General features: G+C 36.4%; 1 protein-coding gene across 5 annotated transcripts; it reads right to left on the bottom strand.

The window, feature by feature from the left end:
* Nucleotides 1–41: 41 nt before the first annotated feature.
* Nucleotides 42–16,323, bottom strand: phf20l1 (PHD finger protein 20 like 1). Of its 5 annotated transcripts, none has more exons than XM_026283929.1 (24): nucleotides 16,184–16,323; nucleotides 15,124–15,269; nucleotides 14,589–14,757; nucleotides 14,265–14,360; nucleotides 13,346–13,430; nucleotides 12,990–13,078; nucleotides 11,318–11,507; nucleotides 10,998–11,129; nucleotides 10,760–10,824; nucleotides 10,446–10,671; nucleotides 10,089–10,238; nucleotides 8,074–8,256; nucleotides 7,808–7,867; nucleotides 7,435–7,725; nucleotides 7,157–7,339; nucleotides 7,020–7,076; nucleotides 6,807–6,908; nucleotides 6,473–6,613; nucleotides 6,115–6,299; nucleotides 5,832–5,931; nucleotides 5,474–5,669; nucleotides 4,879–5,122; nucleotides 4,612–4,777; nucleotides 42–1,368 (listed from the first exon to the last, which is right to left on the bottom strand). In XM_026283929.1, the coding sequence occupies exons 2-24, from the start codon at nucleotides 15,204–15,206 to the stop codon at nucleotides 1,226–1,228; spliced, it is 3,336 nt and encodes a 1,111-aa protein (XP_026139714.1). In that variant the 5' UTR covers nucleotides 15,207–15,269; nucleotides 16,184–16,323; the 3' UTR covers nucleotides 42–1,225. The 5 variants fall into 5 exon arrangements, with proteins under 5 accessions (XP_026139714.1, XP_026139715.1, XP_026139716.1 ...); XM_026283930.1 differs by having other exon boundaries at nucleotides 10,998–11,126; XM_026283931.1 differs by having other exon boundaries at nucleotides 11,318–11,504.
* Between the last annotated feature and the right edge of the window lie 1,527 nt (nucleotides 16,324–17,850).

The raw sequence follows: 17,850 nt of genomic DNA, 5'->3' as shown, positions 1-17,850 counted from the left end.
ATTGCATAATTAAGTGTAAATGATGACCATACACAAAAAAATGTTGAGAACTTTTTTTTAATGAAGTTGTACATACAGATAATTACATCAGGTCTTTAAATAAACTCTTTAAATGTACAGCTGGTATTTCTCATCAAAAGAAACTTCAAGTTTTAAATCTAAATTCTAAAACACTCTTTGTACAGATTAATAGAAATTGAGATTAAACAGGCATTTTCAAGAATTATCCCCTTACGCCTTAGTTTTTTTGTTTTGTTTTTCCTTACAGTTATAAAAACTGTCCATAAATTATTTTTCAAGGGGGAAAAAAATTAACAAAATGGATTGAATATATGCCTTTACATCCATCACAGGATTAGCTTAGTTCACGGTAGCAACTCTTAAATTATCAACAGGATAAACAGACATTAGTGAGAAGATTCACCTATCTCTGGACATCCTGGATAAAGTTAGAGTAGCCCGTTTTCTTGTGACTTGCTACAGCATCCTTCAAGACTGTAGAGAAACATGCTGATGTATTAGACGAGTTGTATGAAAACTATCCAGTTGTTGGTCTAATGAGCTTGGGGGCATTGTGAACCTTTAGTCCATTTCAAAAACGTGTAAATCCTGGACTTTGTGTCAGAAAAAACAAACAAAATAAGACCGTAGTGGTCTGTTTTCTTGGCACTTTAAAGTTACTATTTAAGTGGTGAGAACCTTTATAACCAGATATTTTTTCCTTGAACGTTACAGAACTCTTAAACATGTCTGCTCTCAGTGACCCTCATCAGTCAAGTTCATATTTCCTTAAGCTCACAGAGTGGAAATACAGACTGGATCTGCTTTGGGGGTCTAACTAAAAAAAAAGAAGTGAAAACCTAAATTTGGGTGTGGTGTTGTGACCTCTTCAGGTTTTTATTTTTATAAAACAGATAATCCCTTCTGTGAACATGAGAAAGAATGAATCTGCTATAATGAGCTCTTCCTATTTAGGAGAACAAAAACTTCTTCAAGCAGATATGTTTTTAGACTTTAGCATGAACACACCAACATCTTCCTGTTTCGCACATTATGTGTGAATTTTCCTCGTTTCATATTTGGCGATGGCCAACGTTTTACTTCACAAAGAGCACATCTACTGAACAGGAGGATCATGTTGAAAAAAACCTTCTCAAACACGTAGTTGTGTGCAAAAAGCGTGAGGTTTCGTCAGAAGCTCGTAAAACACACTATAATGTGTGCATCACACAGAGCAGAGGGTGCTCATCTGCTGCACTTTCCCCAGGTCCGTCAGAAGCTGTTTGATGCGGCACTTGAGCTGTGGGAGTCGGGCCAGGGGTTCAGGGGGCTCCAATTCTCCTGTGAAGTCCAACCAACTCTCGAGCACTTCATACAGACAGAGAGAAAGACAACGAAACCTTTACAAAATATCAAAACTCTTCTCTGCTTCTTGCATGATTTTTTTTTTTTTTTATGGCAAAAGTAAACTAAATGTTTCTGGTTCACAAAGTATAAATCGTTAGCCATGACAACGGTGCTCATGAGCAAGACATTTAACTTCAACTTAAGCTCATGGTGGTAACAAATTCAACCAGCCCCTGGTCATGTGGCAATAAATATAATTAGGGGTTCAAGCACGCAGTGCTGAAACCCTATTGTATTTGTTAGGATTTTTATTATTATTATTATTATTATTATTATTATTCTTCCGCCTTAAAACTGAACGTGCAGCCCAAACCGTAAGGCCTAGAGAGCTGAAACTTGGTCAGATGGTAGTAGTCTTGCTCGCTACTCAGATACAAAGAACCGGCCCAATCGGCCTAACGGGGGCGCTACAGCGCAAAAAACAAAAATTTTGGACAATTTTGGCCGTAAAGTGTAAACCGTTAGCCATAGACTCAAAAACATGGCATTGTTGCAATCCTTGGGTTAGCCCGAACAAAAGTGCACGGCGCCTTTTTGGGGTCTACGACGCACCGTTTTCTCGCAAAATCGAGCTAAATCCGAAACCTACTTTTGCGAACTAGTCCTAGGATTTTCAACCAATCAGAACCAAACCACTTCATAAATATTCCCTGGACACTCAATATCAATAATTATCAAAAAAAGGTTGAAATTTCAATTCTTACGCGAAACAGTACACCAAAAAGCGTCTATGCTAACGTTAGCCAAATGCTATTTTAACTATAACTCTTGAACGGAATGAGATATCTTCACCAAACTCGGTATACATATGTATAAGCTCAATCTTTGGTCAAATCAAAAATATTGCGCATCTCTGCCACTTGGGGGCGCTATAAGATAGAAAAAACACATAAATGGCTATAACTAGGCAACTGTTGCCTCGATCGACTTGAAAATTGGTATGCAATGTCTCGGTCTGAAGGGGCACAAGTACATATGAGGACATTTGCATATCTCAAAAAACATGGCCGCCATTGGCCAAACAATTTTAAGCACCTATTTGAAAGGGTTAACGGATGTTGATCGGAACGAAACTCGCTGGGTACGTTCGACTCATGAACCTTAAGGTCTGTAAGAATTTTGAAAGAAATCGGCCACTAGTTGGCGCTAACGAGTTTTATGGCTCTGTAATCACGTGGTGTTTCACATATCAACACAGTATGCATATCATTTGATAGATCTCCTCATAATGCACAACTTTGCCTCAAGAACCATTGCTGTCAATCAAATCATTCAATTGTTATTCACAAATATGTTAAAAACCTACTTTTGCGAACTAGTCCTAGGTTTTTTGTCCGATCGGAACCAAACCACTGCAGTAATATTCTGTGGACTCTCTAGATCAATAATTATTAAAAAAATGTTGAATTTTGTCCTTTGGTCAGCTGTAAAGGGGTAATTTAGAAAAAGGGGTGTGGCCAAACATACCCCAAAGCCTATAAAACCTTAACGAAAACTCAATACTTTATGAAACTCAGTGAAATCATGTAACAGATGACTCTTAACAAGCATGCAAAGTTTCATGGAGATCAGACCATAGGTGGCGCTATAACAGTAGAAAAGGTCTCAAAACACAAGATTTATATGGTAAATGGCCTCAAATTGTTTGTAAATGCTCATATATTCACTCAAAAACACTAAATCTTTATATCATTTGATAAATATCCTCATTCTGAACAACTTTGCCTCTGGGACCAACGTTGTCAATAAAGCTGTTAATTAAACATTCAAGATTATTTTAAAAAGGTACTTTGGCAAACTAGTGATCGGGTATAAGATGAAAATCAATAAAACCACTGAAGTACAATTCTCTAGACTCTGAAGGTCAATAATTATCAAAAACATGTTGAACAATTGCATTTAGACAACTATAAACCAGTAATTTTATATTATGTTATTTGCATAGTGTACACAAAGGCCTATTAATACAAACAGAAATCCCACAAATGATCAAAACTGTGTAAAATAATGCATGATTTCATTCTAAACAAGCATGCAAAATTTAAGAGAGATTGGGCAAAAATAAAAAAAATAACAACACTATAACAGTTATGTTTAGAAACACAGTGTTGTTTCAGTAAATGCAATTTATAACCACTAGATGGCAGCGGAAGACCACTAATGGGCTCATTCAGTTAAAATGAACAGTACTGTAGAAAGGATTCATGAATTCATGCCAAAACATTAATAAATTAACTGTTATAACATGTTACATCTTATTGAATCAATGTTTTCCATTTTGTTCATACAGAAACATCATTTTTTACAATTTTGCCACATTGTGATTACAGTGAAACCTGAATGACATCTAAACTCTTAAAAACTAGTTTAATCATTTAATTTCAGTGTGTGTGTGTGTCTTTCTTTTGGATGTATTTAAATGTCATCCATACATCCTGGTTGGCCGAGACCACCCCAGAGGCACAAAGACCTATTAATACAAACAGAAATCCCACAAATTATCAAAACTGTGTAAAGTAATGCATAATTTCATTCTAAACAAGCATGCAACATTTAAGAGAGATAGGGCAAAAAAACCCAACAACAACACTTTAACAGTTATGTTTAAAAACACAGTGTTGTTTGAGTAAATGCAATTTATAACCACTAGATGGCAGCGGAAGACCACTAATGGGCTCTTTCAGCTAGTACTGTTTTTATGAATTCATGCCAAAACATTAATAAATTAACTGTTATAACATTTTGTATCTCATTGAATTGATGTTTTCCATTTTGTTCATACAGATGTATCAGTTTTAACAATTTTGCCACATTATGATTACAGTTTAATCTGAAAATGACATCTAAACTCTAAAAAAAGAGAAGACTTGCAATAAGCTTATTATCACCTATCACTTTTTATCAAATACCTATATCTGCAACAAAATGTTTGTGCATGTATATGTGTATCTTTGTGTGTCTTTGTGTGTGTGTGTGTGTGTGTGTGTGTGTGTGCATATGCTTATAGAGTATACATATATTAGTCTAATCATTTACTTTCAGTGTGCGTGTCTGTCTGTTAGCCTGTTCTCCATTTTGGATGTGTTTAACTGTCATCCATACATCCAGGTTGGCTCTGACCACCTCAGAGGCCTTAATGTGCTTGAACCCCGGTAAATGCTGCTTGCAGCTTTAATTTAGACTTTATAATTGCTTCACCCTTACCATCAAGCTCTTTCTCGATAAGGTCCATACGGCCAGAGAGCTGGTTCTGAACATCCTCTATGTGTGTAAGCAGGTTCATCTGCCATTGCAGACAGTTCCTGGCCTGCTCCATGGAGCCCTTATTGTTGTCATTGACACAGCCAGACAGAGCAATGGCACTGCTCACCTACACAAACCATAAAGAGCACCGATTTCACAATTGGTTCAAAGTGTACATTTCATAAACTGAACCTATCCAGATTGGAGTTTTAAGTGTCCTATGCTTACCTCTTCTTCCTTTCGGTTAAACTGAGAGGAAGTTTGCGTCCCCTGCTCATCCCTTGAGTGTTCAAGGCCTGTACCGGGAGGTTTCTGGTAGCTGTGCTCACTGGTAATATAAGTTTCAGGGCTCGAGTTTTGGTTGAGGTGCTCTTGGAAATGAAGGCAGTCTGGAACGCCACCCATAGGCTGGTCCTCATCAGAGTTCACCCAAGACCGGGCCCACAAGTGCAAACTTGGGTTGTGCTTGTTTCTAAAAAAAAAAAAAAAATGTTGAGTTGTGAGTGTGTATTTGTAGTTTTTCTCAGAGAAACTGTAAAAAAGCTCAAGAAGCTCTGGACTGTCCACATAAATGGAGACGTGTTGTTGTCATGTTTGCTGTATCACAGGCAGTTAGGTTAATCCATAACGAGTCAAAATTTCTTCTCATCATTAGCAACAAACATTTTTTTTTTTTACCATGCAGTTTATCGCCCTGCCCCAGCTTAACCCATCTTTGCAACAATTCTTTTTGGATGGTTTTTATGGTAGCAATATGTTTGTTTTTTCAAAAATGTCACATGTCAAAAATTTGGTATGCTTCTGGAAAGGTAGTGTCTCTTACTGTAAAATATCCATCTTCAGCTGAAGGCCATGAAGCAAGCTTTTAACACTGTAAACATCAGCCAGCAGCTGGTGAGTGGACACGATCTTCTTGGCATTCTGATGCGAGTAGTTCTCTGTGAGGAAGGACAAGCCATACATGTGGCCCTTTTGGAGCCAGTCTTTATCATGGCGGTATTTAGCACTACACCTCTGACCTGAAAAAAAAAAACAAATACAGTTCATTAACAACTTCGGAGCAATTTCAGTTTTATATTTTCTGTACTTAAACTTAATTTCCATTTAAATAAACTGTTGAAGATAAAGCTACAAACTCCTGCTGACCCTTTGTGCACAGTATTGACACACAGGAATGTTACCTGGAGGGTCTCTGCAGATGTAACATATGTAGTGATCAGGGATGCTGTCCTCCAAAAGCCCCATACACACACTGTGCTGCCAGCACATACACTCCTCACACTGTAAAGACAGAGATAACAACAGAAACCATTATTTGCAATTTACAGACAGCAGATTCAGAACAAGGACACCAAATAGGTACTCAAAACCATTTTAAAATACTCAAGATGTTTCTTGCATGAAATTGTATATTTACAGACAGCATTAAAACTAGTTTCAAAATTCATCTTAGAGTAAACCTACCTGAATCATAAAGCCGTTTTCTTCATCCATCTCACAGATGCAACGAACGATTTCATTGGCACCATCATCATCCTCATCCTGGAAGTCCTCCATGGTGATCGAGTCCAGATCCTGGTTATACTCATCTCCACTGAACAGCAAACTCTCAGTGGTCGAGTCTTCCAGGAAGTCGATGTCTGATAGGTCTGAGATAGGAAAAGGAAGTAGGATATGAAATGAGGCTCAACATCACATCACTGACACCATATTCATGCTGACTTCTATCTATTAGCCACAGAACACATTAAAATTGAATGGTAAAATGATTCCATTATTGGAAAGCGGCTACAAAAAGCTGTAAATCAATGAAAAGACATACTCTCCCCGGTGAGGTCGACAGACAGTATGGCACGAGGGTATTGGAAGGTGCTGTGCTTGAAGGCACTAGAGGAAGAACGATGTATTGGGGAAGACGCCCTATCCAAATAAGCCAACGACATCTCATCCAGGTCTGAGTAACCTTAGAATAATGAGAACAATATGACACTCATTTCATACACCAAATAGACGGCTAAAGTGAAATGAGGCAAGTCGAAATTGATGAAATTTGAAAGTTGCTCTAATTTTTAACTCACAGATGTAAGATTCAAATATTCATTTGTAAAACCTTTAAGTAAAAAGACCTCTGAAAATGAGGCAAACATATAACTTACAGTGCAGTTTTGATTTCTTCTTCTTTTTTTTCTTTTTCTTCTGTTTAATTCGGAAAATGTCCTTCTCCTTCCTGTCCCTTCTGTCTTTATCCCTCTTTTTCACTAAATAGAAAATAAATACAAAATTTGATGAAAACTTCTTGGTTAAACAACGTAAAATTGAGATAAAAAAAAAAAGAGATTAGTGAAAAAAAAAAGTGTCCATAAACTGACCAAACAACTGACATTTATCCTCCAGTTTGAATTTCCGCTCTGTCTTTATACAAAGCCCTGAAGATCAAATAAACATCCATAAGATGAAAATGGAAAAATCTCATTTATCGTCTTTAGAATCTAAAGAAATAGCTCACCATCTAGGTGCTTTTCCTTCTTGATAATCTTGTCGTGGAGATTATCGAAGCTGGGAGGGGGTAAGGAGACCTCTGTACTGTCTGAACTGACAGAAGCAGAAGAACGTTTCTTCTTACAGAACTTAGGAGGCCTCGCACAGCCAGAGCTGTCCATTTGAAGCATGAAGCCCTGAGAGGACAGAGCTAAGACCACAAAGAGAAGATCATTCAGTTGAATTGTATAACTGTTAATTCCACAGCCATTTCCACTGAAATCAGCCTGACAAATAACAACTTACAGGACGAAGTAGAGACGGTCCTGCGTCTCTTGTTATCTGACATATCTGACAAGGTGCTTGTAGGCATGGAAGCAGACGTGGCCCTGGTGCGGCCCACCCTCTCTGGTGAGCAGACCTCGCCATCCATTTCTTTCTCAGTGTTATGATAGTACTTCAGGTGATAGTCCAGCAGTTTTGCTTTCCGGAATGCTTTAGAGCAGCCAGGGACTTTACACTTAAATTTATTATGGTCCAGGTCTATTAAAGACTCATTGGGAGCATTGGGGTCATCAGACTTCTTGGTGTTAATAACTGAAAAGGAAGGGGAAACCTTTGTAAGACATATATACAGACTTTCAAATTGAAGTGAGTGGAAGGCAGTGATGATTCATACTTGGCTCTCTGGCATGTTTGTTGGCTTTAGGAGTCCTGGAAGGGACTTTCTGACATGCAGCTAAACATAAAATGAGAAGATAATACATAGTATCTACATTATCACAAAAGCCCAGCAGCAACACTATTACAACCATTAACATAACACAATCTAATGTTGATATTTTCAATATATCCAGGTATGTGACTTTGCTGTTTATATCAACGAAACACAAAGTGTCCTTCAAAAGGTTCATGGAGAAACAATCAATTCTAAGGCCAACCAACCTGTCACTACAGAAGGTGAGTTCCCTTCCAGTGTTGTCTGATTACTTGATAACACATCAGTTATCTTGTCCTTCTCACTGATTGGTGACTGAGCAATGTTAGTAGGTGGAGCTGTGGATGGGCTTCCTGAAACTGGCTTTTGTGCAGGAGCTTCTGTTTTAACTTCAGTGCTGCTGTCTTCAACTAAAAAAACAAAACATAAAATAACATGCATCATTTACACAGATCAAGTGTTTATGCAATTTTAATTACAAGGTATTTATTACTATTTATACCGGTTCTATTGGTATGCGTATTCACTGACTTTTCACTGACTTTTTTTTTAAAGTAATAGTTTTATTCAGCAAGCAAGGATGTATTAAATTGATCAAAAGCGAAAGTAAAGAGATTTATAATGTGACTAGGGTTGTAACGGTTTGAGATTTTCACGGTATGATAATAGTCTCAGAAAATACCATGGATATACGGTTTCACGGTATACGGTATTAAACAATCTAAAAGTTTTTTTTTTTATGAGGTTGAACAAATGTTTGAAAGCATATGTTTATTCAAAAAGAAGAAAATGTTACCATTTATTATTTATTAGTTTAATAACTTATATTTATCAATAATAATCCATACAAATTAATAAGTTCTGGTTTGACTTAATTTTTCTGGATTCTGTACTTTTATGATTTAATAGAAAATAAACTATCAAAAATGGTGTTAATGAAAATGCATAGAAATTTTACAATTTATTTGATGTTTTAAAAGCTTTATTTTATGTTTTCGCAAAGGGCTGCACAACAGATTTACTAAATTAAAATGAGGGAAAAAATTATATTCCCCAATGTTTATGTAAATTATTATTATTATTATTTTAGAGGTAGGCTACATTATAGTACAATTGTAATTTCTGTCAATTTCTTCGAGTTAAAAAGCAGACTTTTATTTGGACGGGTTGTATTGAAGAGCTTTGAGTATGTATTTGTTTTTGACTGGTTTTCTCAAATAAAATGATGAAATGATTATTAATTGTTCTCTCAGTGAGGCTCTCAGTGTTTGTGTTCATGTCCTCAGATAGTGAGACAGCAGGCACTATTAAACCTGGCACTTTAAGCCACGCTGGTGCATACTTGTGTATGTAGTACATGACACAACGCCACTCATTCACAGAGAAACATGCAAAACAAACAGATTAGCCTATATATTTATATAGCAGGGCTTTCGTCATTATTTTACAGCTTTGTTTATTATTTATTCATCAATCCTCTGTCTCAGTCCTTCAAATGTCTCAGCTGTACACATGGGTATGGTTGCACGGTGCATCGATACTTCAAAAGTATCGCAATTCTAGGAAATAAAAAATGTCACGATTCCTAAATTTATTAGTATCGATACTTCAAAGAATGACTGCGTTCCAGATTTGTAGGAGACATATTTCATGTTGGTGTGTGCAACACAATTTTGGTATCATGACAACACTACGTGTGGGTGGAGCAAGAGAACAGTTAGGTGGAAAGTTGTTGACTAGGCGCAGGTGAGATTCTCTGTCTGTTATTTTCTCTCAATACCATAGATAAGCAAATGTACACAGTATGATAATAGTACATGTTTATATCATGGTATATCATCATACCGGTATATCGTTACAAACCTAAATTTGACAATTTGTATTTCAAATAAATGCTGTTTTTTAACTTTCTATTCTAAGAATCCAGAAAAAAAACTTTTTTTAAAAATATCAACTGTTATAAACATTTATGATAAGACATTAAGTTTTTTGAGAACCAAATCAGCATATAAGAATGGTTTCTTTAGGATCAAGTAACTGAACACTGAAGAAATGGCTACTGAAAATTCAGTTTTGCTTTTCAAATAATTATATTTAAAAACATAGAATTTTTAAAAAAAAATGCAGTATTGATGAGTGTATGAGTCTTAAACATTTGAAAATCGTGCAAAACATTTGAACCGTCATTTTTAAGTGCTTTACTATGCCATAAGCTTTACTAAAGAAAGTTTATGTCTTTCACCAGCTTTTTGAGAGTCATCTGGAGGAGGAGGAGGAGGAGGAGGAGGGTGAGTGCTGGAATCCCTTGTGTGCGGTGAAGAGGGATAAGCCTGGTCAGAGCTTGTTGCTAGACGCTGAGATCGTCTTCTCCTCTGAGGGGAGTTGGTAGGGGCTATGCAAAAACGGATATGCATGTTATTTTTGCATCTACTTATTTTATATTAAATTTATAAATATATAAATTTAAATATTATGTTATATATTTAAATTTATATATACATACATGCTTACTTATATATTTTTATTTTTTTATTTTTTTCTGGTGCCGGTAAGTTTGTTGTACCTTTTTGATACCTGACAATGGATAAACACTACATACCTGTGTGTGTACTGTCTGGGAGGGTGTGTGTTGAACTGGCTGAAGGACTGGGATCAGGGGCTCCGGTTGTGTTCTGATTGCTAGTGGTGGACTCTCCCGAATCATGTTTGAGTCTTCTTGAGCGAGACTTGCACAGGGATGGGCTAGAGAGGGATGCAGGTTGTTTTTGACAACTGAGGGACTGGGATCTCTCATCAGCTGGACTGACCTCGGCACCTGACGCTTTCTAAAGGGTGGTAGAGAAGTAAACATGACCGAGTGTGAGCACTACAGTGATCATCATGTTGATACCAGTATGTCAGTTTTATCTATACCTGCTGTGATGTCGCTGGAAGCTCTTTTGACTCTGCTTTGCATTCAGACTCAGTGTCAGCACACCCTTGATGATCAGAAAGGAAAATCACACACAAAAGTCATAATCACTATGCTCTGCTTAATTACTGTTAAAGTCCATTTAATAAATATTGAAGCCATGATGATTCTCACCATTAAAGATGAATTCAGAACATGTTTGACTCTAAGGCCCTCATGTTCCACAACAATATTGTTTACCTGCCACCTTGCTGAGACGCGTCCTTTTACTGCTGCACAAGTTGCCTTGTCTTTTGTTCCTCCTTTTTGCTGTAGCAGGTTCAAGCTCTTCAATAGCTGGCTTACTGTCCTCCTCTTCAGAGTCCATTTCTGCTGCATAAAACAGGAAATAAACAGATGTGGCTGATCAATATGAACAAGGTGCTGATTTAAGATCAATCTGAAAACCAAATGACAAAGGTTTCTGAAAGATATATAACTGAACACAAATCAGTAGGAGAGTTTCACTGTAAAGCATCCAGAAACTCATTGGGCAAGAAAAGTCCTAACAAATCACATACCAAGTTTCTCTGATTCACTCTCATCATCATCATCATCATCCTCCTCTTCGTCATCGTCAAGCTCTTCATCTGATCGCTGTTCCCTCCTGTCCTCTCGGTCCTTGTTGCTGTTGGCGCTGGTACGTGGTCTGTTTCCTCCTCTGTTCTTGGCTGCAGCTGAAGCAGCCTTCACCAGAGCGATCCAGTCCTGCTTGAACACAAACCAATGCACTATCAGTCACATCTGACATGGACCAGTCACAAACACACCTCTGACAATGGCTAAAATGCAGAAAAAAAAAAGCTATTAATAAAGTAGTAAAGGTAACTAAGGAGGAAGAATAAAGTGATTTGGCATCCCTGAGCTGCCTGACTGGCACAAAGACGCAACTGTAAGCTGTGTGGACCAGCTGCTTGTGTCTTCAAATATTATTCAGGACTGACCCCATGCATTTTACCTTCTGAAAGAGAGGAAGAGGTCAAGGACAATACTATAGAGGGCCACACTGAAATATACAATTAACTATAAAGCATTCTCAAAAATGATCGAGCTGTGAAAAGCAAATCTATTACAGGGGTCATATGATGCGATTTCCAGTTTTCTTTTCTCTTTGGTGTGTTACAAGCTATTCGTGAGTAGATAAGATCCCTAAAGTCTCAAACCCAAAGAGATATTTTTTAAATAAAAGTTAAGACTCGCCAACGCCCTCCGAAAATGCCTCTTGAACGCCCCTACGTCTACGTCACTGTGTGGGAAAATTTGCATAATGCCGCCCAAATGTTCACACAAAGAAAGGAGGAGCAACTTTGATTCTCGCTGTAATATTGTTACTGCAGCCGCAATGTTGTGGAGATGCTGTATTTCTTTGTGAAAGCGAAGCTACTATGTTTGGCCTTCCGAAAGAGGACACAAGGCATTGACAAGAAATCAGTGGCTAAGTTGTTTTTACAACACTGTTCCAGAACAGTTCAACGCAAATATTCAGATGTGTGCAGCACATTTTATGAAGGACAATGTTTACTGGGAGAGTAGCCTACAATGCTGGTGTTTGGACAAATAACACTGACTGACAGCCTGTAAGTACTCATTTACATTTAAAGGATTTAACATTGATGATTCAAATGCAAGTTTTGAGATGTGTAGAGCAGTGCTAGTTGTTTGTCATTTCTCTGATCACAAATGCAGACATGGCTTTATGTTTACACGGCGCGATGCAACAATGAGTAAAAAGATAGTACAAGTCATTATATTCAGTAAATATGTACCCACTGGATGCAACAAATGCCTAATTTGTAATGGGTTTTATTGGTTTTGTCTTGTCGCACCGGGACACGGAACACGGTGGTGAGGGCCCTAACATTTCCATCACATGCTTGAAGTATTCGGCAAATCACAACACACTGGATAGCTGGCCAATCAGAGCACACCTCGCTTTTCAGAATGATGAGCTTTATAAAAATCGATGGGTTTCAGAAAGCAGGGGCATAGAGGAGAAACAATAATGTACAGTTTGTGTGGTTGTTGTTTTTTTTTTACCTAAAGCCACAAACACATTTCAATACATCAGACACACAAAATGTCGTCTTTTTTTTAGCAACGTCATATGACCCCTTTAAATTTATTAGAACCTATTTGTTAGAAAAATAAAAAGGAACTAATGAGGACTCTGTGAAGTCACTTTAATAAACTTACTTGTCCTTTTGCGTCTTCTGGCATGGACTTGATATGGATTCTTTTCACGCAGCGAATGACCCCATCATAAAATTGTACAGTGTACGTTCCTAAAGTAAACAAAATAACAGCAAATAAATTCTTCACCTTTTAGATTTGATTTCAAAGATTGCTTAACCTGTGGATGCATTTTGCTAAATCCTATCCATCCTAAAATAGCATTTAAGTAATTTTTCTTATGCATTTGAGAACAATCATTAGTTAACCAAAGAAAGACAGATTCATTTTAACTGAATGATAATTAGACTGAACTTCTTAATTGAAAAAGGACAAAAAAATTATATTTCTGCCCTTAAGGATCAGCTAGGTGATCTTACCTTCCTTATTGAAACTTTCAATCTTGGCAGGGTAGTAGCGGCAATCCGTCCATCGGGCAAGCACTTCCTCACCATCTCCCAATTCCTAAAAATGCAATAAAAACAAAACAGACATGCAATTAATTATATTCACCAACTCATACAAATGCAACCAAGCCTGTATTGAAGATATGGAATGTGCTGTGATCATAAAAGTGAATGGTTAGAGCAGAACAAACTGTGATGAACACACCGCAAACCACTGATTACTTCATGTAGCACCTGACAAGCTGATTATAGTAGTTTAACAACCACACAGATAAGTGAATAGTGGTTAAAATCCATTTTAAGAAAACCACAGAACTTTCACCTGTATTTATAGATTCTTAATCATATTTTTGGTAAAGCTTTCTCTAAATATGCCATAATTCAAAAGTTTGTTGTCAGCGAGATTTTTTTTTCTTTCAAAGAACATATTTCAAATAAAAACCTCAAAATCCTTTTGAACATTATATTCAACAAAAAAAATCCTGAAAGATAGTTTTCTACAAAACTATTAAGCATCAAAAAACTGTTTTCAACACTGACAGCAACAATAAATGTTTTTTGAGCAGCACTGTCACCACAGGAATTATTTATTAAAATATTTTACAATATCACTGTATTTCTTTTTTAGACTGAATAATAAATGGGCACAAGATAGTTCATTTAGAATCTTACCAAAACCAAACTTCTGTACAGTAGAGTAAGTGAAACAACACCTCTTTAAATAAAAGTGAATAAATGTATTTTTTTTTTTCTTTAAATGGATGATTGCTTGCAGCCCAAAGAAAAACATTGAAAGGTTTTGGCTATGTAGATGGAGGAAAAACCCAAACAATGATGGGACAAGCAGTTTGAGAGAGCCAGATCAAGGTAGATGGGCAATTGAGGTATGTACTTGTCTCTGCTGGGGTATGTCTTTTTGGTCCTCTGTGCTCTCTGTACTTTCAGGAAGCTCAGGAAGGCGAGATGCTCTCATCTCGCTGAGTCTCTCCTGGCAGAAATGTTTGTAAGACAAGAATTAATCAATCACTCATCTGATTAGCAAATGAGATTTTCTTTTATTTCATTTGAGTGGCTGAAAACGTCAATAAAGTTGCAGTTTCATTCGACATACATATTCTAAAAGCCAACAAAGTTCCCTGCATTTCTCATGCTTGCCATGTCATCCTAGACATTTCAGATCATAAACATATGAAAAGTGGAAGTACTGCAAACATACAGACAGCTCCTCTTCTTTGAGACCCTCTTTGCGAAGCGCTGGTCTCTCTAATGGTCGAACCCTGTTGCTGTCCCAGAGAATCCATTCATCGTACCTATGGCTCCAACGGTCAAAATGCACAAGCATCTTCCCCTCATCGTAATCAATTTTTTCAATACGGGAAGGGTACCTGCAAAGAAACCATTCAACTTGGATCATGGATAACAACAAGCACAGAAAACATTTAAAACTTTTCTTAAAGAAAGTGACACATAAACAGACAAATGCTTCAGTGTTCTTCCAATTGTTTTAAATAAGACAAAATTAAAAGCATCCTTAAATTTAGAAAGCTTATATAAATTGACTTATATAATTATTAATAAGATTTAAATGTCATATACATTTTTACACTATTATATACATTTTTCTATTAAAATGTCCACAGTCCCTTAGCACTACCTTAAAGCCATAGTCGAACCACAGTTTAAAACCCTCTGTTTGAACAAATATTTGATAGAAATAGTGATTGTACTGAACCTTCAAAACGAATTCATACCATTTTTGCAGGTAGTCTTGGGCCTCAACTCTGGCACCAACCTCAAAAGTAATCCCTGGTCGATTTGGAGGTTTCTTGCTCATTCTGAGTGTACTCTTACCAGGTCTTTCTCAAGACACAAATTCTCTCTCGTCCTATGGATGGACCTATGAAAAAATACATTATCTATGAACAATATCACTTGGACAATCATCACTTATACCAACTATATAGTAAAACAGACAAACAATTTGACTGCTTCAACATGCACTGCATTTGCATAGGTAGTATTTGCAAATGGACCAGTAAACATACACGGTTTCAATCAAGCTGATTAAGTAGCTTATGCCTTACTATTTTAACAGCTTGCAAAATAAACCAGGCCTTTGAGCAACCTACTGTATTCTTATAAACTAATATCTGGAGATATCTTAAGATATTTGTCTAACGTTTACATACTTCAACGTATCACGAAGTATGACTTTTAGATGCAAAAAACAGAAATCAAGTTAATGCATCAATGCTTATAGAAAATCGTTCAGAAAGGACAGTGGCTAACTACGCTAACCAGCTACTGTATTCCACTTATAACACACTAACGCACAAGTTAAATCTCCATGTTAAAAACTGATTATCCTGTAAAGAAAACACAAACATCTAAAATAACTACAATCAATTTGAAGAGTGGAAAAACATAAAAAAGGGTAGCTGACTCTTTTCACTGGTTTATCTTAGCTTGCTAATGCTAGGTACTGGCTAACGAGTATCTCAAATTTCCTGCAGTATGAACATAATTGTCAAGTCTTTCCTGAAAGAGTCACTAAACCCGCGAGCAAAAATAAATAACCTCATTATTTTACAGTTGAACCTTCAAGTCAAACCTCTCATTGTCCAGTTAGCACAGCAGAACTAGCCAAGCAGCTAATGCTGTACCAGCTGACCTAGCTAAACCGTTCCGAGGGGATAAAACTATGTGCAAAAAAGAGAAAAAATGACAGGCCACTTTTTATCGTTGTTGAAACGAATCGAAGAATGACAGTTGCTTTCTGATGGCCGCTATACGCGTGACATAAACATTTACCTTTGAAAATTCATTGAGAGAATAGCAATTAATTCCTATAGTGTTTTCTATTCATTCCAGCTCAGTTGATTTTTACCCAAACTGGACGTGCGCGCGCACGCTTGCGACGAACAAAACGCCTGAAGGCACGAGCGCCACAGACTGACACGTGACCTATAACCAGACGTTTTGCGCTTTGCTTGTTTTATTGTAAAAGAGACAGAGCCCATTTACTTCAGCTTGATATCCGCCATCTCTGCTACAGTGCCAAATATGGTTTTTGTGAAGTTTTATAAGTTTACATGAATTGGTAAAACTTAAAATTCATTGTGCTGGGATAAAATTACTCCACCATAATTATTTTCTTTTGGCCATGGATGGGACAAAATCTCATCTGTAGCCTACACATCATCTGAATATCAACATATGTAGGCTTTAGTCAGTATGAAGATATTTTATGTTTATTTGTTAATGAGGAATTTGTGGACACATTAATGTTTTTAAGTTTATGTAGTAAATATATTAAATATAGGCTTATTAAAAATCTGCATATTTATAAATATACAACATATATATACAAGTATATCCATGCGCTTCTCGCCACAGGTTTGAATTAGGCTATGTTTTAAAACAGTGTTATAAGAACTAAATTAGCATTCTAATAAATGGAATGTTTCTATTTAACTCCCTTAAAAACACATTAGCTGTTACATCATCATCCTACAATTTAAACAGAAACACACTTTTCTGAAGGAGGGCATAGTCTCCTTTCTTCCACTTTATATATTCCACAGCTTTTGCCATTTTGCAGGTACGAATTATAAATAAACACATGATCCTCTGACGCCATCTGCAGCTTAGCAGCTTTATTTACGTAGTTATTTTTAAATCATGATGATTATATGCTTGTTTGACGCTTTAAGAAAAATATTATATATATATATATATATATATATATATATATATATATATATATATATATATATATATATATATATATATATATATATATATATATATATATATATATTAAAATAGGCTATCATAATGAATTAATTTATTTTTTTAAGCAACATGACCGTGTGTTCTTTAAGCTGAAAAAAAGTTTATACAAAGACCAAAATTATCACACCAGGTTGGCCATTTAAATATATCTATATCATGGATATATCAGCTTATATCAAAAAATATATTTGGAAGCATTATATTTGATGTATTGAGCCTTTTGTTCACCATTATGCATATAGCACACAAATACAATTACAGCTGATTATACTGTATCTTGCCTTTACCTGACACCTGAGGCTCAGAATGCCTATTTGGAAAGGCATCCCATCCAGAGGTCTGGTGACCCGTTCTGCCATGTACACTTTTGAGTTGTACAGTTTGTTTAGGTCAGACTCATTAGAAAGGTCATATTTGCAAGGGCCTTTGTCTAAAGAGATTCAGTTTTACAGAAAATAGAGAATTCCCTCACATGTGCTCTTTTACTAACTTTAAATCAATTTGATGAAGAAAAACAAAACTTCGACCAGACAATGACAATGTAAAAAGAGTACACAAAGTGAAAATTAACAAAATGTATAAATGTATCTTTGCCGGATGAAGATTCAGACACTATGGCCAACACAGCCAGGAGTAGCAGGCCCGGTGCAGTCTTAAAGTATGTCATTGTTTACAGCAAACTG

The sequence above is a fragment of the Carassius auratus genome, chromosome 16, assembly GCF_003368295.1.
Source record: "Carassius auratus strain Wakin chromosome 16, ASM336829v1, whole genome shotgun sequence".
NCBI classification, from domain to species: domain Eukaryota; kingdom Metazoa; phylum Chordata; class Actinopteri; order Cypriniformes; family Cyprinidae; genus Carassius; species Carassius auratus.
This window is presented reverse-complemented; position numbering and strand designations above follow the sequence as displayed.

Bases quoted from the DNA above. Each gene is read 5' to 3' on its own strand.
- phf20l1 (XM_026283929.1), bottom strand. From the start codon at position 15,206: ATGAGCAAGAAACCTCCAAATCGACCAGGGATTACTTTTGAGGTTGGT. The intron at 11,508-12,989 runs GTAAGTTTATTA...TTTGTGTTCAAG, and splicing joins CAGAAGACGCAAAAGGACAA to CAGGACTGGATCGCTCTGGT. The intron at 5,932-6,114 runs GTAGGTTTACTC...CTGTCTTTACAG, and splicing joins AAAACGGCTTTATGATTCAG to TGTGAGGAGTGTATGTGCTG.